General features: G+C 61.3%; 2 protein-coding genes across 3 annotated transcripts in view; one reads left to right on the top strand and one right to left on the bottom strand.

Annotated features, from left to right (window-relative positions):
* Positions 1-12,503, top strand: part of FAM222A (family with sequence similarity 222 member A) — a 32,046-nt gene extending 19,543 nt beyond the window's left edge. For both annotated transcript variants that reach the window (XM_049806518.1, XM_049806517.1), the window contains exon 3: positions 10,028-12,503. In XM_049806518.1, coding sequence (XP_049662475.1) covers positions 10,028-11,244 — 1,217 coding nt within the window. In that variant the 3' untranslated portion in view covers positions 11,245-12,503. The remainder of the gene's footprint in view (positions 1-10,027) is intronic.
* Positions 12,504-17,376: 4,873 nt separating this feature from the next.
* TRPV4 (transient receptor potential cation channel subfamily V member 4) lies at positions 17,377-26,966 on the bottom strand. The gene is made up of 16 exons (XM_049805405.1): positions 26,901-26,966; positions 23,667-24,123; positions 22,424-22,596; positions 22,042-22,194; positions 21,646-21,786; positions 21,246-21,544; positions 20,579-20,758; positions 20,336-20,494; positions 20,108-20,200; positions 19,839-19,912; positions 19,563-19,728; positions 19,272-19,338; positions 18,704-19,020; positions 18,435-18,562; positions 18,085-18,206; positions 17,377-17,918 (listed from the first exon to the last, which is right to left on the bottom strand). The coding sequence occupies exons 2-16, from the start codon at positions 24,041-24,043 to the stop codon at positions 17,776-17,778; spliced, it is 2,592 nt and encodes an 863-aa protein (XP_049661362.1). The 5' UTR covers positions 24,044-24,123; positions 26,901-26,966; the 3' UTR covers positions 17,377-17,775.
* Positions 26,967-27,396: the final 430 nt, after the last annotated feature.

Genomic DNA, 27,396 nt, shown 5'->3' with positions numbered 1-27,396 from the left:
GGCGCACAGGGCCGAGCCTCCTGCCGCCTCCTAAACGCCTGCGTAGGTAATCGACAAAGATAGCGTTCTCTTAAAACGAGGCACAATTTAGAAGTGCCTCTGATTACTTAATTTGCTCCTGAGTATCTCAGTAATTATCTTTATGGGTCTTATTTCTGTCCTCTGGCATTGTTTCTGTCGATATTAAATGAGTCTGGCTCTCAGCACATTGGCCGTCTGGCCCAGCACCACTGTGAAATCCTATTATCCTGCCCGTGCTGCTGATTAATTTTTGTATTAATTTCACATAAAAGGTGAGCTGACTAATTTTCCTGCCCGTGCTGGGAGCTGACGGCCCCGGTGCCTTCACCCCCTGGTTCTGCCCCTTGGCTCTCCTGCTAATTACTGTCCCCCCGACTTGGTGCCCCATGCACCGGTGTGGCCGCATCCCAGCGGGCTCGGTGCATCCCACAAAACCCATCCGGTTAAATGCTGCAGGTGACTGCCGCGGTGCTCGCTGTTGCCAGCTCATGGCAGCAGCCAGTTTCCCTTGCCAGTAATCCCAGAGCTGCATCGCGGGCACCGGCCCGGCATGGCGGCATTGCATCCTCAAGGAGGATGCAGGAGGCAGCAGGAGGGTGCCCGGAGCCCTGCCAGCTCTGCCTGTGTCTGCCCGCCTCCAGCCGAGGAGCAGGAGCCTGCGGAGAAGCAGCATCCTCAGGAAAATATCACGTCCAATTAACTCCAGCAGCCTGGTCCCTTTTGATTTTATTCTGCACGCATTACAGGAATCCTGAGCTTTATTTAAATTATAAATCAAATAATACCACTCTCAGCTTGGCCAAACTCTTTGCTGCTCTTGCTCTCTGCCGTAATGTAACGGTGGCTTATATTTAATTAAATGTTACTTTCTATGTGCCCTCCTTCAGCCCGCACTGCTCTGCCATCAGCCTGGGGCTGGGCGTGCGGCTGGGGGGTGCAGGATGCATGCTCCTCTAAGGGGGTGGGATCCATATGGAGCTGGGAGTTACGGGGAGCTCCCTGAGCTCCCCCCGTGCTAACATCACGTTTCGCCATGCGAGCATCAGCCACCCCCTCTCACCGCCTGCATCCTTCTGGCAGGGCTGGATCTGGAGCCCAGCCCCGCTGTGGCCTTGTGCTGGGGGTCCCATGGGACCTCGGGCCCCATGGGGATGGTGTAAGAAACAAGAAATGGCTCTTGGGGACTGGCGTGAGCTCTCCCAGGGCTCCGGCTGGGTTATTAAAACACTAATGAGAGGTGATGGCCAGGGCTCAGAGAGCAGCAAAGCACCGGGGACCCGGCTCCAGGGTCACCCACAGCTCTCCCCACTCGCCCGTGGGGACTCTCATCAGTGATAAAACTGTTTAATTGCATATGGGATAAAGCCCCATTTAATGGCTTCTCGTTACCCAATTCTACTTATTCCAAGGGCATTTTCATTAAAGTAGCTGCAGCAAGGCTCTGCTTTTGTACACACCCATAAAATATCATTTTAATTTCATGAGGGGTTACACATGAGTGAAATAAGATTAATTCTTTCATTTTCAGTTTCTGGAAGGGATCGGTTAATGATGGTGCTGTGTATTTATATACGTGCCATAAAAAGGAGTTCAATTAACTGCCGTGCCCAAAATGTGCTGTTGACTTGCACTTTCCCTGCCAGGAAACGCTGCAAAACCACTTTTCGATCGGTCACGTGCGCGGTGGGAGATGGTTGGGTGCAGGGGAGCTGCTTGGTGCTGGGGCAGCCTCTCCGGGTGTGACTGTCTCCCACCAGGTCAGAGCCCTGGTCGTTGGGTGGGTTTCACTGGTAACGCCCCGGCACATGAGGGCGTTTTGCTTTGTGTCCAAACTTTCCAAGACTGCACCGATCCATCAGCCACAGAGCAGGTTCCTGGGCACCAGCAGGGCCACGCAGGGCCGTAGACCCGGGGACGGGGCACCCGCTCCCCACAGCCTGCGCCGGGGGTGCCCCCTCTGCTCCCCCTTGGCAGGGATGGGGTGCCGTGGGTGCCAGCAGCCATGCACGGCATGCAAAGCCCATGTCTTAAGATGAATCAAATACTAATTTACTGTTGATGATAGAGCAGAGGGGCTGGGGAACGGCTGGGCTGAGCTGCGGGGCTGCCAGCTGCGGTGGTGTCCCTCCCGGTCCTGAGCTCCCCTCGGCGGCTGTGTGGTGGGACAGCATTGGGGCAGCATCAGTGCTGTGCTAGGGCAGTGTTGGGTGGCATAGAGGTGGCATCGAGGCAGCATCATGGTGGTGTTGGGGTGGCATCTGGGTGTCGTAAGGGTGGAATTGGGGCAGTTTTGGGGTGACGCTGGGGTAGCATCAGGATGGCATTGGGACAGCATTGGAGTGGCGCTGGGATGACATTGGGATAGTATCGGGGTGGCATTGGGGTGGCATCAGGGTTTGCATTGGGATGGCATCAGGGTGGCATCGGAGCAGCAGTGGCGTGGCACCAGGGCATCCTTATGGCCGCGATGCTGCCCTCCCCGCGTGCCTCCTGCTCAGCGCCGTTTGCCTTTGCCGCGCCGGTGGACGCGGTGGCACAGTGCAGGGCGGCGCGCGGCGCTAATACCTCGTGGAGGAGACAAATGGGAAGTGACACGTGTGTGTGTAGACGGGTATTTGTGGTGACGCTTTGACTGCAGATAATAAAGTGCTCGCCCTGAGGTGATCCAATTCAGCAGCCGCCTCGGCAGAGCCGCGCGCCGTCGAGGGGGAGAAGAAAGGGGAGGAAAAAAGGCCCGTCTGAAATGACATGTCAGCCTAAAAAGGGAACGTGTTAACGGATGAATATCTGGGGATGGCGAAGCCCGGCGCTTCCCTTTGTGCTTTGTCATGAATTTTGTTGTCTTTGCAGATTACGGCTCCTGCACGGCTGCCGCGCGGGGTTTGCCACCTACGGTTATTCAGATGGATTTCTCCCGCTATTATTTCTGTAGTTGGTTTTAATTTAAGCCCCCGAAGCAGGGCCGCGTTTGTCTCTCTGCTCCTCGCGCCGAGGATGCTCTGCCAGAGGATGCTTTTGTCCTGGCTCCACGCCGGGGGCTGGGATGCGGGAGGGTCCCGCAATGGGGGGTTCTGCAATGGGGGGTCCTGCAACGGAGGGTTCTGCAGAGGGGACACGGCACTTTATGGGCGGCCGTGGTGGTGCTGAGGGTGCCGGTCATGGGTGGCTGCCATCCCTCGCCAGGGCTGTGCTCACAGGGGGCCGGGGACGGTGCCGGTGCCTGGGCCCCCCACCGCATACACCATGGCGCAGTGGCCTCTGCGCCACCCATCCTGGGGACACAGTCACCATAGAAACCACCGCACTTCACAGGGTGGGAAAGCCGGCGCAATGTGACAGCAGCCCAACCTGCCTGGTGCGGAGCGAGCGGCGTGGTGGGGGGCAGTGCCGGCAGCCCCCTCTGCCCGGCTGCACCCTGAAAACAGCTCGGGGGACGTGTGGCACCCGCGCTGGCTGCTGCTGCTGCTCTCAGCAGGGCCAGGGGCTGCACGCTCCCGTGCCCTCCCTGGGGTCACCCTGGGTCTGGGCAGGACAGCATCCCCCAGCGACCCCCCTCGGGCTCCACCTGGGACCCCCTGAGCTTTGCCCTGCTCTTGGCAGGGGGTCGCCAGCTCCAGCACCCTGCTCCGTGGCCCCGGCTGTGCCGTGCGGGCAGGGTCTGCCCTCCGGCCCTGCGGAGCGGGCAGGGGGGTCCTGCCAGGAGCTGCTGCCTGTGGGGCCGGGGCAGCCGGTTCCTGCCCAGGCAGCTTTGCCACCTGAGGCTTGGACCCAATCTTCAGAGCTTTTATTGATTTGTCAAATGTACAAGGTTTTGTTTGTTTTCTTCCAAGTGTTTTCTAAATATTGAGGTTTCTTCCAAGTGTTTTGCAAATATTTAGGGTTTAGCTCTTCCCAAATCTGCTCCTAGTGTTGCAGGCAGAGAAGAAGAGGATTTTTGATGCTTTTTGAAGCTTCAAAGACATTGGGATCTCCTTGCTATGAGGGGAACAGGGAGCCTGGTCCCAGAGCCAGGAGATGAGATCTCGTCTCTTGCAGAGTTTAATTCATTTGGAGGCTGCAGCACTATTATTTTTTAATAAGAGCTATTGGCACGCCAGTCACTGACTGGGTGCTTAGGTCCCCCAGTGTCTCCTCCTGTCTCTGCCTGGCGCTCTCAGCATCGCTTCCCTTCCCACCCCCTCCTGCCCCTGGGCAATTAAAAATCCTGCCTAATTGCTGCCCCTTTGCCCCACAGGCTTGGAGCAGGAGGGAAACACGAGCTCAGCGCTGGAAAGACCAGCGCTTTCCTGTAAGAGGAGCAGGGCAGGATAGGGAGGGATGGGGAGGGTGGGTGACATCTGGCAGGGTGCTTGGGGCAGGGCAGGGTGACCCCCAGGAAATGCCCCTTCCCGGGGTGAATGTGACGACGGGACCAGGACAGAGCAGCCGGGGCTTCGCATTGAGGTTCAGAGCAGAAAACCTCGGCCGTTCCTCCGGAATGGTTGCCCGAGCGGCAGGCACGGTGCTGGCCTCTGCAGCTTGCCCGAGCATCCCTGGCAAACCCGCCTGGGCACGCCTGAGCCCACCTGCGGTGCCGAGCCATGACCCTGCCCGGGCGCAGGTTGCCGCTGTGAGGACAGACCTGACCGGAGCGGGGCTGCCAGCCGGGTACCTGGCATGTTGCGGTACAGGGAGGACGAGCTGGCCTCGGCTCGGCCGTGCTGGCATCAGGAAGCAGCCTGCCGCTCCGCAGGTCCCAGCACAGACAGACCGGATCCCCAGTGCCAGGCTGGTCCCGCTGGGTGGCTCTCCCCATCTCACCCTCCCCGGGATGGGGTTACCCCCGAAATGGGGTGTCTTACTGCTGGTCACCCTTTGTGGCAGAGCAGCCGGGATGTGCCTGCGCGTTGACCAGCGCTGTGCTGTGGCAGGAGGAGCACGGCGGCCCCGGCAGCCCTGGCAGCAGCTCTGCTTCTGTCTGAAAAAGGGGTGAAAAGTGTTTTCCTTTGGGGCTGCAGGGAACTGAGGCCCGAGCGAGGCGCCAGGTAGCTTCCAGCCACAGCTTCGCCTTCGGCAGCTTTATAAAGATTTACCTCTGAGATTACTTATTTCATTTGTTGCAAAATATTTTAGTGCTTTCGATGTGTAAAAATAAGGTTTGTCCCATCTTATCTCATCTCGCAGAGGAGCAAAGGAATGGAGGGGAGGGAGTGAGGCAGTGCACGTCTTTCGTGCCAGCTGTTAACTGGTTAGGTGCCATGTGCTGCTGCCACCGTATCCCCACTCAGCTTGTCTCCGCTGAGTCCTTGCTCAGGGCTGCAGTGTTGCCGGCGCTGATCTCCGGGATGTACCCCCCATGCACCCCAACATCCCGCTCACGGTCCCCTTCCAGAGTGGGACAGCCACCCAGGGAGCGCAGCATCTCCTGCAGCATCATGGCCTGAAAATTAAAGCCATAAATTGCCAGTGCATGCGCTCGCCTTCCTCCATGGAAGAGGGGGCCCAGCCAGGGATGCTGCGGCCAGCACCAGGCCAGGGGACACCCAGGGCAGCTGGGCTGTGGGACCAACATGGAGCATCCTTCCTGGTGCCGAGTATCCTTCCTGTCCTTCTTCGTCCTGAGCATCCTTCCCGGTACTGAGCTTTCTTCCTGGTGCTGAGCATCCTTCCCAGCACTGAGCATCCTTCCTGGTACCGAGCATCCTTTCTGGTGCTGCGCATCCTTTCTGGTGCTGAGCATCCTTCCTGGCACTGATCATCCTTCCTAGTACTGAGCATCCTTCCTGGTCACAAACATCCTTCCCAGTGTCAAGCATCCTTCCCAGTGTCAAGCATCCTTCCTGATGATGGGCATCCTTCCCAGTGCTGAGCACCCTTCCTGGTGCTGAGCATCTTCCCTGGCGTCATTTTGATCCCACAACTGCTTTAACTGAGCAGACACTGATTGCCAGAGCCCCGATGCTGCCCGTCCTGTGCCATCACTGAGCTCCTCGGGTGCCAAATTGTTCGCCTGACTGACAGCTGAGCAGCCCAGACAGGTCTATTATTTCTATGGGGCCCAGGCCCCGCGGGCCTGCAATTTAGGTCTGCGCTATTAACCCTGCCTTGTTCTCCACTTTGTAACCGCTTTAGTGCCTTTAAAAGTGTACAGTTAAAATCAGGGTTAATTAGGGGCCCGGCAGCTGGGCTTCATCGGCGCCCATTGTGTCCCAGCGGAGCCGGGGCCAGGGCCGGGGGTAATTGGGGACTGTTGTGGGTTTGTGTCGGCCGACTCCTGCGCCGCACAAGCCCCGGATCGTCAGCCTCCGGTTAGCCTTGGTCTCTCCTGCCGCAAGGATGGCTTCAGTTAGCTTCCCTCCCCTCCTTTCTTCCCATCTTTTCTTCTTCCCCAGCCCTTGTGGGCTGTGGCTGCAGCCAAGCACAGTGTGGGGGACCCTGGGGATGCTGGGCATGCGGGGGATGCCAGGGATGCGGGGGATGCTGGGGATGTGGGGGATGCAGGAGCTGCAGGGGATGCTGGGGATGCAGGCGATGTGGGGGACGCAGGAGCTGCAGGGGACACGGGGGTTGCTGGGGATGCAGGGGATGCCGGCAGCGGGTGCATATGCTGGGGGAGCCTTTTGGGGGGTTTCTCAAGGCAGCCCCCGACCCCTGTCTGCCCCTCGTGCAGCTGCCCCCCATCCCTGTCGGACATTTTGCAGAGACCTGGCTGCTCTGGGCATGGCTCCCCGACCCATAAACCGAGATTTATTCTGGATGGCGGCACCGGTGGGGTCTGGGATTTACATCTGTGTCTCGAACCAGGTTTGGTGGCCAATTTGCTAAAGTAAAAAGTTGTTTAGCTGGAGGCGTAATCTTATAAGCCTGTGCTGCCATTATAATGGCTTCTCGTTTCTGCCTGGCTTTCCAATAATGCTTTGAGCAGAAGCTCGGAGTAATATAAAAAGCCATCGGATTATTACTGCGGGCGATGCATTTTCCATTTACAGTAATAAAATACTGAAGAAACAAAACAATTTAAAATTCCAATAAAATTCAAACCAAATCTTTGGCTGCTGAGCAGATTCAATTATTTAGCTGTTATTGAGTGCAGGCTGGAAAAATAGAGCAGGTCAGGGAGGGAGGGGGAGTCCAGAGCTGGGAGTGTGCCGGCCGTATCCCGTGGGAATGCCAGTGAGGGAGGGAGGGAGCCAGGAGCTGGCGAAGCATCTTCTGAGAGAAGCGGCTGTTGATGGGTTCCTGTCCCCAGGCTGGCGTGCTGCTGGCAGCTGGATTTGGTTTAGGGGTGGCGAGAGCTGGGGCTGCTTGTGGCGGCGAGCCTGGCTGAGCCTGCCCGCGTGTCGGCAGTCGGCAGCCGGCAGAGGTAAACCACACCGGCCAGGGGTCCACGGCGCATCCCACCCGGTCCTGGCTTGATGGCTCCAATGGTTCAAGTTTAAGAGGAGGGGGGCAAAGCCAGCAGCGAGCGGCTGGTGTCAGGGCTGCCTGCGCCTGACGGGTGACGGCGGTGGTTCAGGAGAGTTTGCATCTCGCAGTAATTACAGCCCGTTAGAAAGCAGTAATTACTGCGGAGAGGGGGAGCGGTGGAGCCGCACAGCCGCCAGCGTGCCGGGAGCCGCCGGGAAATCGGTCGCTCTGTAATTTTCCTGGCGGGGGTTTGGTGCGTCACCCTGATATGTGACAACACACCGAATTGGTGGCTTGTCACATCCAACCCGGCTGGCACGAAGAGGCGACAAAGGCGGCTCCTGGCTCTCCCCAGGCCAGCTCGGGGTCGGCCACGGCACTCCCCAGGCATGCGCTGGCACCGGGGCTCGCGGGTGGGATGCCCTTGGCCAAGCTCGGCTCACCCGAGCTGGCAGCTCTGCCTGTCCCGCAGCAGCGGGCAGCTCCAGGGGGGTGCATGGACCGTCCCAGAAGCGTCACCCGCAGCCCCGGTGCTCAGGCACGGGGTTTTGGTGACTCGCGCCGGGCAGCCGCGGTGCCCACAGGCGATGCTGCCTCCCTCCCTCCAGCAATGGCCCCTTTTTTTATTATTTTTGCTTGTAAAGGAGTGTTTCCGTGGAAAGGGCTCATTAGGGATTCTGCAAGTGTCACCAGCTAATTAGTGTCATGTTAATTGAGTATTCACGATGCTGCCACCTCCAAGGACAGCAGTACCGGCATGAAGGGGAATGCAGATGTGCACGGCTCGTGGTGCCAGCGGCCCGTGGTGCCGGGCAGCGTGCCGTGCCATGCCGTGCCACCGGGGTCCCGCTCGCAGGCCCCTGTGCCCGCCGACTCACGGGGTGCCCGTGCCCAGCGGCGCCCAGCATGCACGCTCACGTGCACCCGTGCAGCTCCCTGGCTGCTCTGCAGGTGCCACCGGGGCTCGGGAGCTTTATGGAGGTTGGATGGTCGATGCCCGGGATGTGCCCGGCGAGGCTGGCAGCATATCCCGGGATGTCACGCGCCTGCACATGTCCCGCCATAGGGACCTGATGATGCCATGCCTCCTGTCTCCTGGCAGCTACACTAAATCCTACTCAAAGGCCCTGGTTTTAATTGGCTTAATATACTCATTAATAACAATGTCTATTTAAGACACCTGTAAAAAGCCCATAACATTAGCTTAATGGGAGGAATGGCTGGTGAACGCTCTGCCGTTCTGCCTGTTAAATTACTGCTGCACCGCTTGGATGGAGAGGACGGAGAGCGGCCACGGCCTCGCTCCTATGTCTGCCTGAACATCACGCTGCTGCCTGGGGAGTGACATGGAGTCCTGCAGCTGGCAGTGCCCCAACCTCCCCCTGAATCCTGGTTTCAACATTGTGCCTGGTTCCTCCAGGCATGCCTGTGCATGCAGGCAGGCGCGGGCACTGCGCCGAAGCATCTCTCAGAGCAGGATTGAGCCAGGCGTTGCAGAGCATTTTAACGACTTTGTTAGGTGTGCTGAATGCATCCAATGGCACAGCTCTTTCGCAGTGACTTTGCCACCCGGCCCACAGTGGCATCAGGAATTGCTGGTCCTGGTGGCATCTGGAGCAAAGTGGTCCCCAGCATCCCTGCGGGGATGCCGGGTGCCTGCCGTCCCCTTCCCCAGGGTGCTGTGGGGCTGCGCTGCCTGGGAGCCTCCAAAATTGCCCAGGGAGGGCTGGGGCTCCTCAGTGGGGGGGTGCCAGCCCCAAACCCCCCCGATTTGACCATCTCTCCCTTACAAAACCTGGCTCCAGGCAGACGCCGGGGCTGGCGTTCCCACAGTGCTGCAGGTGTCCATCCCCTGGCAGAGCCAGGGGTTTTGGGACCAGCTCAGGAGCAAACATCGTCCCCAGTGTGCTGGCGTGTATATGCATGTGCCTCTGTGTGTGTGTGTGTGTATGTGTGTGTGTGTGTGTGTGGAGATTTTAAACACCTAATTTATTCCATCTATTAGATAGATTTTGTAGATTTAATCATTTTCACAGTTGGTGGCTCATTGGATACTCAAGATAAACTCCAAATGAAAGTATAATGGGTACGACAAATGAGTTTTCACACCAGAATGGCAGAAACTTGCCTGGGAAAGAGTTTGAAAGGAACAAAAATATATACATATATAATTTTTTTTCTGCAGTGGCTTTTGCTGACTCCAGTAGGTTACCACAGTTAATTTCACCAGTTTTGTTCATCTGTAAAATTGCATAAAAGTGACATTTTTGTGCTCATTATAGGAACTGCTGATTTATGGCTGGTAAATGCAATGCTTTTCCATTTTTGGTGAGGTTCTCGTAGCAGCGCAAAGCACCCATGAAATTGCTTGTATAATGTAGTTTAAATCCAATCTCGGAGAAAGATTCCCCCGTTGGGTAAAGTGACATTTCCATTCTCCACACTGAGTTTATTTTAGGCCACTTACAAGTGACTCCGTCAGCGGGAGGGGGCAGGTTGGTGCCGTGACCTGGTTTCTGCCAGCAGCGGGTGGGAGCCGGGGCCGGGGGGGAGGCGCTGGGGGCACCGGGTCCCCCTCCTCCCAGCAGCACCGGATTCACCCTACGCTTTGCTCCCGCAGGTGAGACGGTGGCACCCATGCATTCCCCGCGCTACCCCAGCCCTGCCGAGCTGGACGCCTACGCACAGAAGGTGGCCAACAGCCCGCTGACCATCAAGATCTTCCCCACCAACATCAGGGTCCCCCAGCACAAGCACCTTAACCGGACGGTCAACGGCTACGACACCACGGGGCAGCGCTACAGCCCCTACCCCCTGCACGCCGGCGGCTACCAGGGTCTCCTGGCCATCGTCAAAGCCTCCGGTAAAAGCGTGGTGAAGAACTCGGAGGGGAAGCGGACTAAGCTTTCGCCCGCCCAGGTCGGCGTCGCTCCCTACCCCGTGTCAAGCACTTTAGCTCAAGGTCCCTCCTGCGCCGGGCAGCTGAGCTACCACGGCAGCCAGAAGCAGCTGGAGGGTCCCGTGCCCCCCAACGTGACGGTGGCGGCCTCCGTGCTGCCGCTGGCGGGCAGGAGCCTGGCCCTGCCGCCATCCAACCTGCCCTCCATCCAGAGCATCATCTACCAGATCAATCAGCAGTGTCAGGCGCAGGGCGCCCAGCCGGGCTGCCCGGCCGTCGTGGCCGCCAACCCCAGCCCGGCCAAGCACGGCGCCTTCCCCGGCGCCACCGCCTACACCGGCGCCGTCCTGCCGGAGTGCCGCAAGGGCACCGAGCTGGCGCTGGGCTCCAACCCGGCCGCGGCCCTGGGACCCAAGGCGGGCGTCTACCCCGAGGGCATGGACTACCTGGTCTGGCAGCAGAAGCAGCAGCAGCAGCACCTGCGAATGTACAGCGGGGGCAGCGGTGGCGGGGGGGCCCTCAGCAAGTCCCCCGAGACGTGCGCAGGGGCTTCGCGCCCCTACGCCCTGGGCGGCGGAGCCGAGAAGGTGAGCTCGTCCCCCTTGAACTGCATGCACGGCAACTTCTCGGTGGGGCAGTACTTCGCCCCTCCCTGGAACAGCATCTTGGTGACCCCCAACAGCGACTGTTACAACCCGCCGGAGCTGGGGGCCGGGCCCCGCGAGCTGGGGGTGCCCCCCGCCGAGGGGCTGCCCAGCAAGACGCTCTGCAATACCTCCATCCTCAGCAGCAGCCTCCAGTCCCTGGAGTATCTCATCAACGACATCCACCCGCCCTGCATCAAGGAGCAGATGCTGGGCAAGGGCTACGAGACCGTGTCTGTGCCAAGGCTCTTGGACCACCAGCACGCCCACATCCGCCTGCCCGTCTACAGATAAGGAACCGATGCTGCTTTTCCCAAACCCAGGGGCGAGGACTTTGGCGCGAGCCGTGCTCCCCTCCGGCACCATGCGGGTACCGGACCGTGGCAGCGAGGAGGGCGGGGGGACGGGGAGGGGGACATGGGGTCTGCTGCCAAAAGGGCTCCCGGGACACTGGCGTTTCACTGGGGTCCCCAGACTGGATACACCCGCAACCCGCCGGAAGCCGAGGACGAAGGACCGCTTGTCTATATAGCTCAGAAATCATTTTATCTCCACGAATGTGAACAGGGAATCGCTACGAGTTGCTGCTATCCAGGGAGAGGAGGCTCCGCTCCGGGCGCCCGGCCGGATCCGTGCGGGGCAGAGCCCTGTGCCGCGGCCGGCCGAGAGGCTTGCTGGCAGCCGGTGCCAGCCCGGCAGCCAGCCGGTGCGCGGTGGCCGCAGGGAGCTCGCGCCTGACCTGTAGCTGAAGTCCGTAACTTGCACTGCTTTGATTAAAGCTAATAATTGGGGACAGTCTGGAGGCTATTTAAGAAAAACACTTGAAAACTTGAACAGATTTTTTTTTTTTAATATTTTTTTTTTTTTTTTAGTTGACTAGGCTGTACATCTACGTGTTGGCTGCTACAGAGTCTCCTCCCGCCCCTCTTCCTCCTCCTCCTCCTCTTCTCGCCCGGTCCCGCGTTGGCCACCGGCTCCTATTCCCACTCAACCGGGAGGTTTGGTGGCCCCATGCCAGGCGCCCAGCAGGACCCCCGGCCCCTCTCCCTTCCCGTGGCACCCCCGGGAACCTGCCCAGGTCTCACATTTCCAGGCTGTTTTGGTTTTTTTTTTTTTCTCCCCTTATTGTCAGTTCTACCTTGGTTCTGGGTTAGAGGCAACCATGGTTCCCGGGGCGCTGACATCCCTCCTTTTTTCTCCTTTTTTTTTTTTTAAAAAAAAACGGTTCCAAAATGGTCATTACGGTCCGTTATTCACTATGTGTAATTCTGTGTTTAATAGATTTATTCATTTAAAAAAGGCTCCGCACCACAAAATACAAAGTGTTTTGATGTTTAAAGGAAAAAAAAAGAAAACTACCCCAATGAAACCCAAGGTGATTGTGCTCGGAAAAGAGGTACTGTATCCCTGAAAGGCCTGTTCAAGCACTAAGTGCATTTACAAATCTCTGAGAATGTTTTTTTTTTATACTAAAATTGACCATTATATTCTACTGTGAGAAGTGCTGGCTGCACTATATTGTTTTAAAAATGAGAGAAAACAAATGAAAAAAAAAAAAAAACCAAAAAAACACAAAACCCGCAAGCCGTGTGTCCGGATGGTGTTTTTCCCAAAGTAAAACCAGGATATCGCTGGATATGTGCTCTGGAGTCTCTTTGCTTTGCTGTGGCCACCCCTGGGCTCCCCTCCACCCCAGCTGGGACCCCCCCCAGCCCCTCGCTCCCTGCCTTCCTCCCACAGATTTTTAGGGCATGGAGGAGCACCTATAAATAACCTGCTAACGACACTGAGCCATTAATCCCGCGTGGCACCACCAAAGGGTGGCCGGGCGAGGTGGGTGCACGTGGGCCAAATCCCCAGGGATTAGGGCTGCGGCCCTGTGTGCACCCACGGGATGCTCGCCTCTCGCAGCCCCGAGGGCCCAGTGATGGGTGCTGGGGGTCGGGTACCCCATCCCCATCCCAGCACCTGCAGCTGGCACCGGTGCGGTGCTGGCATCTCCCCTGCCATCCATCATCTGCGGCGAGTTTGCTACCGATTATCCCCCCAGCAGGAGGGTTCCTGGTGCCGGGACAGGATAGGGGGGTCTCCGGCAGCCCCGCCCTGGCTGGGAGGGGGCTGATCTCCCCTAACCCCAACCACCCCCCTTGCTCTGCCCCGGCAGCAGCTTCCCGGCCCGAACAAAGAGCCGGTTGCATTAGGATAATAGTATTAAATCCCAAATAGCTCTGGGCGGAGGGCACGTCTCCCCGGCCCCCGCGTCCCGCGGCGGTGACATATGGCGCGCCGTTATCCTGGCCGGGGAGGGGGCTGAGGGCGGTGGGGGGCTCGGCTGCCCGCTCGCACCCCTGCCCACAGCTGCCTGCGACCCCCGGCATGGCTGCGAGGGCACAGGCAGCGATTGCTTTATTTTCCACTTATCCACCTGCAGAATTCAGATCATTTTTCAACCGGTTCCTGCCCACCCTTGCCCATGGCCAGCGCTGGCTGCGGGACCGGTCCCGGCAGAAACCCACGGCAGGTTGCAGGTGTAGTGCTGCCCACGGCCAGGCACCCGGCAGTGTGGAGAGGCCACGACCCACCAGCCTGAGCTGCGTGTGGTGGGGGGGACACCCAAAACACACCATGGCCGTGGACGTGAACTGGGGGCAGAGGGCTGGTTTGTCAGGGGCAAAGCTTTATTATTATTCTTTTTTGCCTTTTTGCTGCTCCCCCCCGCCCAGGTCTGCCAGGGATGAGAACAGGGATGGGGGAACAGGGATGGGGGGACAGGGATGGGGACAGGGACACAGCCGCGCAGCCACATGCCCGGAGCTGCCCCGTGGCCACAGCTGCACCCGGGGAGCGTGGCTCCATTTGTCTCATTCGCGCTCTTGCCATAACCATGGTGCGTGTGGTTCTGCCGATATTTATGGCATGCCAGGAGAGGACCGCTCTGTCACCAGCAGTGAGCGGCATGACAGCCCATCCAGGGAACAAAGAGAAATTGGGACAAAAGGAAATTTTCACGGAGGTTAATGTTACTGGGGGGGTGGGGGTGGGATGCCATTGCCTGTCTACGCGTTAAAATTAGATCGGCTGGAGGAAGATATTTGCTTAGATCTTTGTCATTAAAATATGCCACATCAAAAGAAACGTGAGGCTGAAGCACGGCAGTGCTGGTGGGTCCCTCTGTGCTGGGCACAGGGTGGCGGTGCCAGCTGCGGCCCCTCTGTGGGGGTCCCCCCTGCATTGGGGGCTACCAAAGTGGGGGGACCCTACCGAGGCCAGGGCTGCCTGGTGCAAAGAGCCCCGCTGGGGGCCCCAGGAGAAACTTTGCTCCGTTACCGGTGCTCCTTGGAGGGGGGGGATTCATTAGCGCTGCCTCCATCATATTTCCCACATTGCCATAAATCAGGGCAAACGGCTGGAAGCGACGGCGCGATCCATCTTGCCAGTCTCAAAGTCATTACATTTCATTAGGAGGTGCGCGGGGTTTTTATTATTTAGCAGGTTAATTCTCCCCTCAGATAGCTCTCTCTTGGAGGAGGATTTCACTGTGCACGGGAGGACTTCAAATGCATAATCCAAAATAAACGGGTCCCTCCTTGGTGGGCACCTGCCTCCATCCAGGGCTGCCACAATGCCGGCTCCGGTGGGCGCAGGTGAGTCCCTGGGGACCCGACACGCGTGTGGACACCGGCTGGAGATGGGGCAAGGACCCCCGAGATGCATCCCAGCACTCAGGGCAAAGCCACCACGCCCCATAGCCCTCCCACGCCCCTGCAGGGCGCAGCACCCCACGAGTGCTGCAGGAACGCAGCGGGGGGAATTGATCCCATTTCTGGTCTGCAAATATCTTCCTATTAAAATAATAATAATTTCTAAGGTAGGTGTGCATAAGGCTGATATTAAACTTAGCGGCCACCTTTGCTGCTTGAAAGTGAGGAGAAGAGACAGGCAGTATAAATTGCATGGCTGCAAAAAGACTTAAAAAAACCCATCTCTCATTTTGATTGATATTAGCTTCACAAATTAAGCTTTAGATTTATCTAAAAATAAATTTGCTTCCGCGCTCCGCATTCTGGATGACAAGTGCTTTTCTCTTCCTTTTGTTGGGTTTGTCATCGCTGGCAGGGCGGCGGCGTGGGGTGGGGGGGTGGGAGGGGGCCGCACCGAAGCACCCCCAGCCCGCCAGCCCCCCAGGATGCCCCCCACCTCCGTCGCCATGCCTGAAGGCAGAGGGTGCAATAGCTCAGGGCTTAGGAGAGCAGGGTATAAAAGGGCCAAATGCAAGTCCTGCAGCCCCGAAGGCGGCAGAAGCATCTCATGCCGGGATGTCACCGTCGTGGCTGTGGTATCCCCATCCCCACTGAGCCACCATGGGGTCTAGCATGATAGCACAGGGTGCTAGGGGACGCCGATGTCTGCCTTTCCTGCATCCCAACCACTTTAAACCCTGCTCACGCACGGCCCCTCAGCTTTGGGACATTAGAATTTGCACGGGAGGGAAAAAAAAAACGGTTTATTACCAATTACGCCGGAAAATCGCGTCTCTGGCACTGTAGCCGGGGGCAGCTGCGGCACAGAGCCCACCTCTGGCACACTAGGCGGCGGAGCCCCGTGCCGGGGCTCGCCCAGCTGGTCCGCACTGCCCGGCCAGCGCTGGCCACCGTGTACCTGGTGGGCCCTGGCCGCCCAGCCGGGCAAAAGCAAAGTTCATCATTTTCAAATAACAGCTGGCGTGAAAGCAGGAGCCAGCTCAGGTCCTCATTCGATTATGCAGCGTGAGCCGAGAGCTGAAACCTCAGCCTCTCCTAAGTAGTGATAATGAAACTTATTCATTCCCTCACCCTGGGGAAATACTTAAACCACAATATGAGAGATATATGTAAATCACATTTAAACGGAGACAGTGCAGTTAAAGCTAACGGCAAGTAATCAAGTTGGAAGAAGTGTCCCCTTTTCTGCTATATCATTTGCTTAGCGAGCTGGGCTGCCTCCAAGGCCTTGGCCAGCGTCCCTGCCACCGAGTCACTGTGCCACCATGCCATCGCGCCTCCCCAGTCAGTCCTTCAGACCTACGTACACAATGCCCAGCTGCAAAAGGAAACTACGCCGTTGCAGATGGCTGCGAGGGGAGATGAGCAGAAAAGGAGCAACACGGTTAAAGAGGTGCGACGGGATGGGATGGGGATTGGGGGGGGATGGGATGGGGATCGGAGGGAATGGGATGGGATGGGGATTGGAGGGGATGGGATGGGGAAAGGGACGGGATGGGGAAAGGGATGGGATGCGATGGAGATGGGGATGGGGATGGGAAGCATCCTGCCCAGGCAGCACTGCCCGTCCCGCTGCCCGTCCAGCCGGGAGTTCATCCTGCACCAGCCGGGCAGCCGCCGGCCCCCCCGCTTCACCCCCATTCCCTGCCCGACAGCAGGACATCGCAAGGGCAGCCAGCAGGAGCAGGACACCGGCCTCATCCCTCGGACCCGCATCCCGCAGGCCGGTCCCCACCCGAGGACGGGGCGAGGGGTGCGCAGGGACACCCGGGCGGGTGCCCAGCTCGGCCGCAGACCCTCGGTTCGCCCCCGGTCCGGCTGCCCCCAGCCCGGGGCTGCCCAGCCCCACAGCCTGCCCGGCCGGACGCGGGGGCAGGAGCCCGGCGGGGCCCGGCCCCGGGTTCCCTCCTGCCTGCCGGGGCCGGATCCGGCATTGCGCGGTGTGTGGTGCCCTCCAGTGGAACAGCGGCCCCGACGGGATGCGGTCGGGCACCGCCGGCCCTACGCCGTGGGCCCTGCACCGCTGCCCTGCACCGCTGCCCTGCACCGTAGCCATGCGCTGCAGCTGAGCACCATCCCCCTGCACGACAGCCCTGCACCACAGCCATCTAGCAGCGCTGCAGCTGAGCACCATCCCCCTGCACGACAGCCCTGCACCACAGCCATCTAGCAGAGCTGTGCGCCGCAGCTGTGCATCATACCCACGTACTGCAGCCATGCAACGGCAGCTGCGCGTTGCTGGCCACGCACCTCCGGATGAGCGCAGGGCTGCCAGGGCCGGGCTCTCCCATCTCCCAGGCAGAGCAGCCAAGGCCAGGAGGGTGACCCCGGGTGCTGCAGCCAGCCACGACCCCATCCGCTGCTCGGTGCAGTCCTGCCCGTCTGCAGGCACACGGTGCTCTGCCCAGGGTCCCGTGGGCTTCTGCCCGCTCCGTACCATCACAGTGCCCTGCCAGGTTGGCAGCAGGCTCCAGGCGGCACAGGGCACCGCGGCAGGGTCCGTCTGCAGAGGAGCATGAGCTCAGTGTGTCGGGTGGCCTTCCACCATGGCACAGGGAGCAGCGAGCTCCCGCCTCCCTCCCAGAGACCTGCCTGCTGCGACGCTCTCCCAGCTGGAATCAGTCAATGCCAGGAGAAGGCAGCGGCGGCAGGCCAGTCTTTATTGCTAAATAAATAGTCGTATAAATCTTGTGCAAAAACATGTAGCAAAAACCATTGGCCTTTGTGGGTGGAGGGGGCCATGCTCCCTGCACCCTGCCCGCGGCAGAGGTTCCCAGCCTGGTACAGCCGACAGCCCCTGTGTGGCAAAGCGAAGCGGCAGCACTGGAGCTCACCCGAGTGAGCCGGAGACTGCCAGGGCAGAGCCAGGACCCCCCATCCAGGCTGGACACCCGCCGGGACAGCAGCTGCTGGAGGGACAGAGGCTGCGTGAATCCCTGAGGAGCAGACAAGCACCATCCAGCCTAGTCCGTGATCCTGCTGGCTGTGCCGGGGCCGTGCCGGGGCCGTGCCGGGGCTGTGCCAGGGGCCCGGGCAAAGTCCATCGGCTCCCAGCACCGCTATGCTAGAGAGGGGAGCTTGGGGCCTGGCCGTGCCGCCGCTCCCGCATCTCCGCCGTCCCCATGGTCCCCAGCGGCACCACCACCTCCTCCGGCTGGCAGCTCTTGTTGAGCTCCACCACGCGTGGCACCACCGTCGACCAGCGATCTGCAGAGATGGCAGGAATTTGTCAGAGCCAGGAGCCTGTGGCTGCTCCCACCTTGCTGGTCAGCCGTGTGCCACCCAGGCCCCAAAGCAAATCTGCTCTTGGGGCTCATCAGAGGCTGCAAGCAGCATCCCAAGGGATGCTCCCAGCCCACAGCACTGTGCCTACCTCTCCGCAGCCGGCCCACGGTGTGGGAGAAGCCATAGTACTGGTACGTGTCGCTCTTGCCTGGGTCCTCGCTGATGATGCCCAGGTTCTGGTTCCAGTGGGACCAGTTCACCTCGTCCACCCTGCAGGGAAGGTCAGACCCAGAAGGGCTGCACGGAGCGGCTGGGTGCCAGAGCGTTAGCTCCTGCATCCTTGTGCCATCCCACCACTGGTAATACCACCTGGCTCCAGATTAGTACAAACTACCTAGCAAACGAAAGCACGGCACCATCACCCTGAAATGCTGCTCGCTGCAGTGGGAGAGGCTCAGCTGCACCCGGTCCCCAGCTCCTGAGGGTGCCTGCCTTTACCTGAAGCACCAGCGGCGGTCAGGCGTCCCATCGGTGCCCTTCCCCACAGTGACCATCTCCCCCGAGCGGAAGGCTCTCCGCAGGAACACAGGGAAGGAGCGTTCGATGTCCAGGATGGTGGTGGCCCACTGTCGGGGACATCAGGGACCCCTCAGCCGCTTGGGAAAGCAGGCATGGGAGTCCCTTGCCCAGGTGGTGCTGCTTTGATGGAACTTGGAGTGCTGCGGTGCTGCAGCCCCTCCCTGGCACAGGCAGCCCTGGGGTGGTACCTGCAGCTTCCAGATGTGCTTGCTCTCCTTGGAGACTTGGCCCACAGTCTCACCCATGAGAGCGATGAGCATGTTGAGGAGGAGCACAAAGGTGAGGATGATGTAGGTGACAAGGAGGATGATGAAGACACCAGGGTACTTGGCACTCTCAAGCATCTCCAGGTCGCCCATGCCAATGGTGAGCTTAAAGAGGTCGAGCAGGAAGGTGCTGAAGGTCTGGCTGTCCCGGCAGGAGGGGTAGGTGGGCACCGTGCAGTTGGACTGCTCCTCGCCACAGGAATCACTGCTGGGACACGGGTTGAGGAGGGACACCAGAGCTGGGGGAGGAGGGACAGGGATGGCGAGTCCGTGGAGGCAGCAGCAAGAATGGGGTTCACAACGGGCCCCCACACGGCTCCACGCTGGCCAAGCCCCTCTCCACCGCAGGAGGAGGCAAAGGCTGAGCCTGCAGATGGGTAGGGTGGAGCAAGGGCTCTGCAGACCTCTGCCCTTTCATGCCGTGCCATGCCGTGCCGTGCTGCAGGGCTTGTCCTTCCCCTGAGCCCCAGCTTGCCAGTCAGGCGCCTACCTGACGCATAGCCGATCATGAAGAGCAAGTAGACCAGGAGGAAGCGGAAAAGGTCTTTGAAGAGGATCTGCAAGTGATGTAGAGTGCGGTGAGACGTGCTCAACCACAGTGCCCAGCTGTGTGCCCAGGCACCATGGCCGAGCCATGCCGCGGAGATGGTCGGGCTGAGAGCAGGGCATTGGTGAGCCACAAGAAACCCTAAAGAAAGCATGGAGGACCCTCCTTTTGGGCCACACATCCACAGGAGGACCAGCCCTGCTGGGGAAGGAGAAGACCCCGACCCCACCAGACCTTCTGGATCATGATGCTGTAGGTCCCCGTCAGCTTGAGCCCCCGGGTGAAGTACAGCGCATTCATCCAGCCCAGGACCAGCGCAAAGACCATGACAGCCAGGTACGCCTCGATGCCACCCAGGTACAGCCCCGCCGCGACGATCACCAGCACCGAGTAGATGAAGCTGGAGGAGAGCCGGGGTCAGACCCTGCACCCACAGCCATCATCGGCTACTGCCCCTTGCAAGCCCAGGGGTGCTGTGGCTCGGGGAGGCCACAGGGGTTCCCCACGTACTAGAGCAGCTGGAAGGAGCCATCTATGAAGAAGGAGTTCACGCCTGGGCACTTCTTCATGAACAGATCTTTGATCTGGAGGAGAGAAGGAGAGGTTGGGGGGGTCAGGGGAGCAAGCCCCTTCACAGCAGGGTCCCGGTGTCCTGGAGGCATCACGGCAGGGGCTGATGCCTCAGGACATGGGGCTGTCGCCCTCGAGTCACTCCTTGCATGGAGGCCAGGAGGGCTCGACTGTCCCACGGGAGGACCCCCCCGCCTTGCCACACTGACGTTTGTGAAGAAGAAGAGGATGCCGGTGAGAAGGGTGATGATCTCCCCAGCCAGGCGCAGGTAGTCGACAGTGGTGATGTACGGGTAGGGGGGCTGCGGGTAAAGGACAAAGCTGAGCTGCTCCACCATCCCAGGGCAGGCAGGGCTGCTTGGGGCAGAGACCCAGCAAACCCCCCCTGCCAGGAGTCGCTGGCCCATGGGGCTGCGCCACGGTGACACGGGACTCACGGGGCCTTCCATGGGGCGGTAGTAGGCGACAAGGGTGAAGATGACCATGGCGCAGAGGTAGGAGACCACACTGATGTAGAAGGAGACGGCCCCGAACTTGCGCCACTTGTCACGCAGCAGCTCGTTGATGGGCTCCACAGCCAACATCTCATGGCGGTTCTGGTGGGACACGGGTGCTGTCAGCGGGGACCCAGCCCCATGGTCCTCCCAGTCCCCCACCGCCCCGCTCCCTGCACTGCGCACCTCAATCTTGCTGTTGTAGACAAGGATCTCCAGCACGGACACCTCTTCCCCGCAGGTGTCCAGCGAGGAGAGGTCGTAGAGGGAGGAGTAGACAGGGCCATACGCCCAGTCCTTAAACTTCCGCGAGAGGTGCCGGGCGTCCTCGTCCGTGATCTCCCGTCGGATGATGTGCTGGAAGATCTACCGGAGGGAGGACCACTCGCCCGTGGGCAAACCCCCATCTGGCTCCCGCCTGCTCGGGACACCCTGCTCTCCTCCCACCCCAACCTAGGCAGCTCCCCTTCCACCGCTGCACACCCCAACCCACCCCCCCTGCACTCCACGGGGGCCTGGGGTGCTCCTGGGGTGCAGGGACGCTGTCGCAGCAGGCAGGCAGTCCCTCAGGATGCTGCAGCTTTTGCATTTTTAACGACCCTTCTGCCCGCACCACTGGAGGATGAGGGCAAGTCAGGGGAAAAGACAGGATGTACCAAGAGCCTGGGGTTAATTAGGGAAAGGTTAATTAGCCAGGTTAATAGGCTGCACATGCAGGTTTCTAGTATCATCTGCAGAGGGAAGCCGTGCTGCTTGCTGCTGTCAGGGACGTGCACCGAGTGCGACAATGCTCAGCCAAGAGCTGACGGGGGCGGCACGGCAGACGGATTGCAGCTCAGGGGGGTCACCGTACCCCAATCTTGCCGGTCTTGGCAGCCATCATGAGGGGGGAGAGGCCATCGTTGTTGAGCAGCGCCTCCAGGTTGGTGTCAGGGAAGAGCTTGGCACACTTGACGAGGAGCAGGTCGTACATCTTGGTGACGAACTTGGTGTTCTCGCGGGTGTTGTCGGCGATAGCGACCAGGGCGTGCAGCACGGTATTGCCACGAGAGTCCTGGCGCCGCAGGTCCGCCTGCTTGTGCCCGTTCTCCGTCAGGTAGTGCACAATGTGGGGCTGGTTGGTGCAGGCAGCCAGCGAGAGGGGCAGCTCGCCTGCAGGGACAGCACGCTGTCGGGACCCAGCCTGTCACCGGGGCATCCCTGGGGTGCAGGCGGTGCCCCCCAAACAACCCGCCGGCTCCCTCCTTACTCACCAAAGTAGAAGTAGCCACCCTCGTCCTTGGGCTGGAAGAAGCGGCCACGGGCCTGGGCATGCACATCTGCTCCCTTCTCCACCAGCAGCTCCACGTAGTGCTTGCAGCGGCGCTCGATGGCGATGTGCAGGGCTGTCTGACCTGCGCCGCCGGCACCTGTCAGCCCCCCGTCTCGCCCCACGACTTCCCCCAGGTCTCTGGCCTTCCCAGGGTACCTGCTGCTGCAGTTGCCAAGCCCCCCTGGAACTCCTCGGCCTCCCTAGGGTCCTCGCTGCTTTGATCCCCAACCTGCCAAAATCCTCCATCCTCCCCAGGGTCCCTGCTGCTCCGGTCCCCAAACCTCCCTGAGGTCCCCCATGCCCGGGCAGGTCTAGCAGCACCCCCATGCCCCCCTACCTCGGTAGTAGACATCCCTGAAGGGCGAGTTGATGAACTCCCGCATGTTGCCCGTCTTCTCGGCGATGTCGAGGAGGAGGGGGATGGTGTCATTCCTGCCCCCGCTCAGGTTGAGCAGCGCCTTGGGCAGGCAGGTCTTCCCCGTGGAGGGCTCTGGGAGCAGAGGGTGCTGAGGGGGGGCCGGGGCGAGCCCACCAGGCTATGGGGGTGCCCAGCCCTGCACCCCTGCACTCCCTGGTCAAACCTCCAGCTCCCCCCGGGCGCCGCACATCGCAGCCTCCCCGTGCCAGGGCTATGCATCACCATTTCTGAGGGGACACGGGGACCACTGGTGGCATGGCACAGCCCCAGTCCCAGAGCAGAACCAGCCCCAGGTGCTCACCTCGAAACTCCTCATCCGTCAGGCGCTTCTTGTGGGTGAGGAGGAAGGAGAGGAGCCCGTCCAGGCCAGCTGGGGACCCCCGGGAGACGATGTCGAAAAGGATGGGTCTGTTGAAGACCTTGAGGACGGGGGGTGGGTTGGGAGCCGGCGCCTTCATGCCCGGCGCCTGCTTCCTGCAGGAGAAGCACCAGCACTGGGGTCCGGAGCCGCTGCCTCAGTTTCCCACCCATGCAATGAGCTTGAGGGTGCTTAGCTGCCACAGAGGGGCATGGGCAGCCGGGGGCACCCCCCAGCCAGGGTCGCCCACGGGGCCGCAGCAGCCTCCCCACCCACAGCAGTCCAGTTCTCCCAGCATCCCACCTCCCAGTATTGCCCACAGGGGCTGGTGGGCATCTTGCCAGCTCCCAGCTGGGTGCTGCAATATTTTGGGCCCCCAGCCGTGCCCCTCCCAGCAGGGACGGGCCTCCAGTTCAGTCACGCTCCAGCGCCGTGGGCAAAGCCAGACCGGTCGGAGCAGTTGGCGGCAGCGGGACAACCGGCCAGCTCCGGGCACCGGGAATGGGGGGGGGGAGGAGGATGGATGTCAGTTGCCCCAGCCAGGGGTCTCTGGGGCAGGGGGCACGTGGGGCATCCCGGCCCCCTCCACCCACCTGCATCCCTGCCCACCCAAGGGACCTAGCCAGGCTGCACCCCTGGGGTGAGGACAGTGGCAGGGGGACACGGCGGCCGCCCCAGGTGCCCGGCACAGAGGGGCATTGTGTGGCCGGCCGCGGGCTGCCCCCCCCGGCTCCGGTTTCCTGGCGCGGGGAGGGTGGAGGCCCTCCTGAAAAGCCCTTTCATGCCGGGGAGCCAGACGTCCGCACCGGCCAGGGGAGCGGCTGGGCGCACAGAGCCTCTTTCACGGCACCGGCAAAGGGGGAAGGGGAGCCACGCTCTCGGCCCCACGGCACAGCGGGGCTGCGGACCCACGCCGTGGTGTGGCATAGGACACCGTGGCACGGCACGGGGCAGCGTGGCGCAGCCCAGCGCTGCCACTGGGCCTGGCTGGGAGCTGTTGTCTGTGTATGGCACCCCCTGCCCAAAGCACCCCAAAGGACCACCCAGAGAGCCACGAGGGGTCTGTCCCCATCCACAGCTTCCGAGTATCCCCATACCCGTCATGTTGCATCCAGCGTGCCCGGGGTGCCCCCCCACCCCATCGCTCCCTGCCAGCACCGGGGTGCACAGGCATCGCCGTACTCACTCCGCAACCCTCCTGCGCCAGCGCTTGTTCTCGCTGGGGTGATGGCGGTAGGTGCCATAGTCAAAGAGGGAGTCCATGGGGGCTTTCTTGGGTGCGGGGACCACAGCCGACTCATAGATAGTAGCCTCCAGCAGCTCCATGGGCTTCGGGGCACCTTTCCGGAAAGCCCCGTGGAATTTCATGCGGAGGTTTTGCTTTCCATCCGCAGCACCGGGGGGGCCCCGGGCTGCCTCGGCAGAGGATGGGGTGTCCTCGCTTTCGAACAGGTTGGCCAGCGAGGAGAGAGGGAAGGAGTCATTCTGGAGAGAACCGTCATCCCCCGGCCCCTCACCGGCATCACTGCCAGCAGCGCGTGGGGGGTCTTCGGCATCTGCCATGCTCCCTGGCCAGGGGGACAGGCACGAGCAGCCTGCCTGTGTGGCTGCAACCCCCAGCTCTTTCCACGAGAGCAGGAGACCTGGCAGAGGAAAACCCAATGTCATCCCCAAATAACCCCTGTCCCTCCCCATCCTCTCCCACAGGGCACCGTGCCCCCCCGTGGGAGCAGATCCCACGCCAACCCCAGCAGCTGTTGGGGCCAGCGAGACCCCCTGCAGCCCAGGGTCTCCCAGCTGCTCCTGCCTGCCCTGACTCTCCTCGGTGCCCACCTACCCAGCCGTGGGGACCCCTCACCTCTGCAGAGGCCCCACCGGCTGTGGTGCTGCCGGCTTCAAAGCGCAGCTGTAATGGGCAAGGGCGAGCCCAGCCCCGCTGCCTCTCCCCACTGCGGTCAGCTTGGGTGCAGCCCAGGACAGGGCACAGAGCAGACCCTGTGTGCTCCGATCTGCCGCCCAAGGAAAGAAAACATTCCTGGGATACACCCTGCTCCCAGAGAAGGGCCCAGAGGCAGTGAGGAGCTGCCGCCGCAGCGGGGCTGGGAGCAGGGCTGGGCTGGTCCTCGATGCCCCACCACTCCTGCAGCCTTGGGGGGCTCGGTGGGATCTGGCTGTGGGAGCCAGTGGTGCCGGCACGGCCACGCTGGGCACCAGGGAGGGGACGGACGCAGCATGGGGAGGTCACAGCCTGTGGGTGCTGCCTGGCGGGAGCAGCAGTTAGGACAAGAAATTATGGGTTTAGGTTAGCCAGAGGAAACGGGGCTGCAGGAGAGCCACGCTACCAGCACGGACAGCAAAGGACTGCACCATGGCACGGGAACCGCCGCGTCCTGCCTGCCAGCTCCCTCTGGGCAGGCGGTGCTGGCAGGGGCACGGACAGGCAGGTGAGTGACCCTGGGTTGTCCCCCAGCCCTGCTTTCCACCAAAACACACCCACAAAACACAGCAGTGTTAAGGCTCTGCCCAGCTCCTGCCTCGGGGGAGCTCAGCCCTCCCTGCGGGTCCCGGGACAGAAAAAGCAGCCGGGAAACGTATCATTTGCTGCTGGGCTGCAGCTTTGTACAACGAGCCATAATGGCAGGCTGGGCCCTCCCGGGACGGGCAGGGATATCTGTCGGATAACGTGCTTCTAATTAGGCAGCGTGTCCCACAGCTGCCCATGGCAGCCCCATGGCAGGGGCCCACGATGCTCCCAGGGACATGGGGGGGATGAGGGTTGCAAGCGGCCCCGAAATCCTGCAGCAGTGGGGGGATCCCAGGCAGCAGTCCCCTCCTCCCTGCTGCCCTGGGGGACACCCAGCAGGGACAGTGCAGCCCCGGGGAGACACAGGGCGAGCCGCAGAGCCGACACCGTTTCTCCTCTTTGCTGACTTTCCTGCCATCGCCCTCTCTGCAAGAAATTCCACAAGCACCTGCCAAAGCCCGCAGGTCCCACACCCCGACCCCGGGCAAACACGGGCCCTTGCACGGCCATGTTTGTCCTTGGACAACAGAGAAGAGGGGACTGCCAAGCACGCTGAGCCTGCGGGCTGCGCAAGGGGACGGAGCGTTGGACCCCTCTGAGCTGCATTGGAAATCCCAGCCCCAGACAGGCACAGCTTTAGGGAAAAGCCCAAACATGGTGCAGGCTGCCACATGTGGCTGGAACCCAGGGCAGAGCCAGGGAGCCGCCGGCACGGGACATGGTTCCCCGTAGGAAGCAGCTGAGGACATTGGCGGGGGGACTCGGCCGGGCAGCAGGCAGCCCCGGGGATGCCCAGGGAGACACGGGGCAGAAGTGAGGGGACAAGCGGAAAGGGCGGGTGGGACCGGCAGCCGGCGCTGCCGCCAGGGACCGGGGCAGGAAGCTCACGTCAGAAACGACGGGCTCGCTGGCTGGTGCCATCAGCCTGGGTGCTCCCATGGGTCCAGCTGCTGCCAGGAAAGGTGCTGTCAATGGGGTTTTATTTGGCTTGTTCGTTATTTGGGTTTTTTATTTTTCAGACTTCCTCACCCCATGGAATAAATGAGTCGGCACACTTCGCCACGCGCTGAGGCATGCCTCTGGCTCTCCCACCCAACGCAAACCCTCCCGCCCGCTCCCCCACGTGTGCTCCCACCTCTCCCCAGCCTTCCACCAAGTTACCTCCCAGCCAGACCAGTATCCCCAGTTAGTCTCCCACTCCAGCCCACCGTGGGGGCACGGACACCGGCACCAACACTGGGATGTGCAGGGGCATGCCCTGGGCGGGTGGCAGGAAGGATACCCCATTAGCAGGTGGTTAAAGTGTTCCTCAAACTAAAGCGCGAAGGGCTCTGGGTAAGAATGAATCACTGAAACCACATCGCAGTGTTCATGTCCAGCCCCGGTGGAAACGCTCATCCGGAGTGAACCAGCCACCTTCCAAAATAAACCGCACCACCGGGACCGCGCTCACCTGGGCGAGAGCCGTGAACTCCCCGTGCTCCAAGGGATGACTTTCAGAGCCGTTGGTGACCCCCTCCTCAAAGCTCCCCGTGGGAGCGCGAACGCACCCGGCCCCTCACCCTCGGAGCAGTGAGACCCCAAACTGGCCAGACAGGTCAGGACCCCACAGCGCCAGGGGGGCTGCACCCTGCCTGGCCCACCTCGGCCTGCCGCCCTGCCCTCGCCCCGGGGGTTCCATCCTCCCCCAGTCCCCGTGTCCCACCCCGGGGCTCCATCCTGCCCCGGTCTCCCTGTCCTACCCCGGGGCTCCATCCTGCCCCGGTCCCCGTGTCCCGCCCCGGTACCTGCGTCCCGGCCCCCGCCACGGTCGTGCCGCCCCCCGTTTTTGCGGGACCCCACGTCCCGTCCCCCCCCCCCACCCCCCCGGCTGCCCGCTCCGCTCCCGGCCCGTACCGCGGCACGTCCCGCGAAGGGTCCCGCAGGCTCCGGCGCCGGGGAGTCGCCGCGGGGCCCGTCCCGGAGAACGGCCCCTCCCCGGTCCGGCACCGGGGGCGGGAGGCACCGGGACCCGCCTGCGGGAGCGGCCCCCGCCCGCCCCCTCCGCTCCGCTCCGCTCCTGTCGGCACCCGGGCACCGGCACGGCCCGGAGCAGCCCCGGAAAGCCCTCCCCGAAACAGGCCCCCCCCCCCCCGAACAGCCCCCCCCAAACACCCTCCTTGAAACACCCTCCCTGAAACAGCCTCCCCCGCCCCAGGAACAACCTCAAAACGTTCTCCCAAAACAGCCGCCCCACAAACAGCCCTCCAGAACAACCTGCCTGAGACAGACCCTCCAGGAACAGCCCCCCGAAAGACCCTCCTCAAAACACCCTCCCCAGAACAACATCCCTGAAACAGCCCCCCCCAGGAACAGTCCCCCAAAACAGCCTCCCTGAAACAGCCCCCCAGGT

This window comes from Accipiter gentilis, chromosome 7 (assembly GCF_929443795.1).
Source record: "Accipiter gentilis chromosome 7, bAccGen1.1, whole genome shotgun sequence".
Classification (NCBI taxonomy): domain Eukaryota; kingdom Metazoa; phylum Chordata; class Aves; order Accipitriformes; family Accipitridae; genus Astur; species Astur gentilis.
The sequence above is the reverse complement of the archived record's forward strand: the minus strand, read 5'-3'. Positions and strand labels throughout refer to the sequence as shown.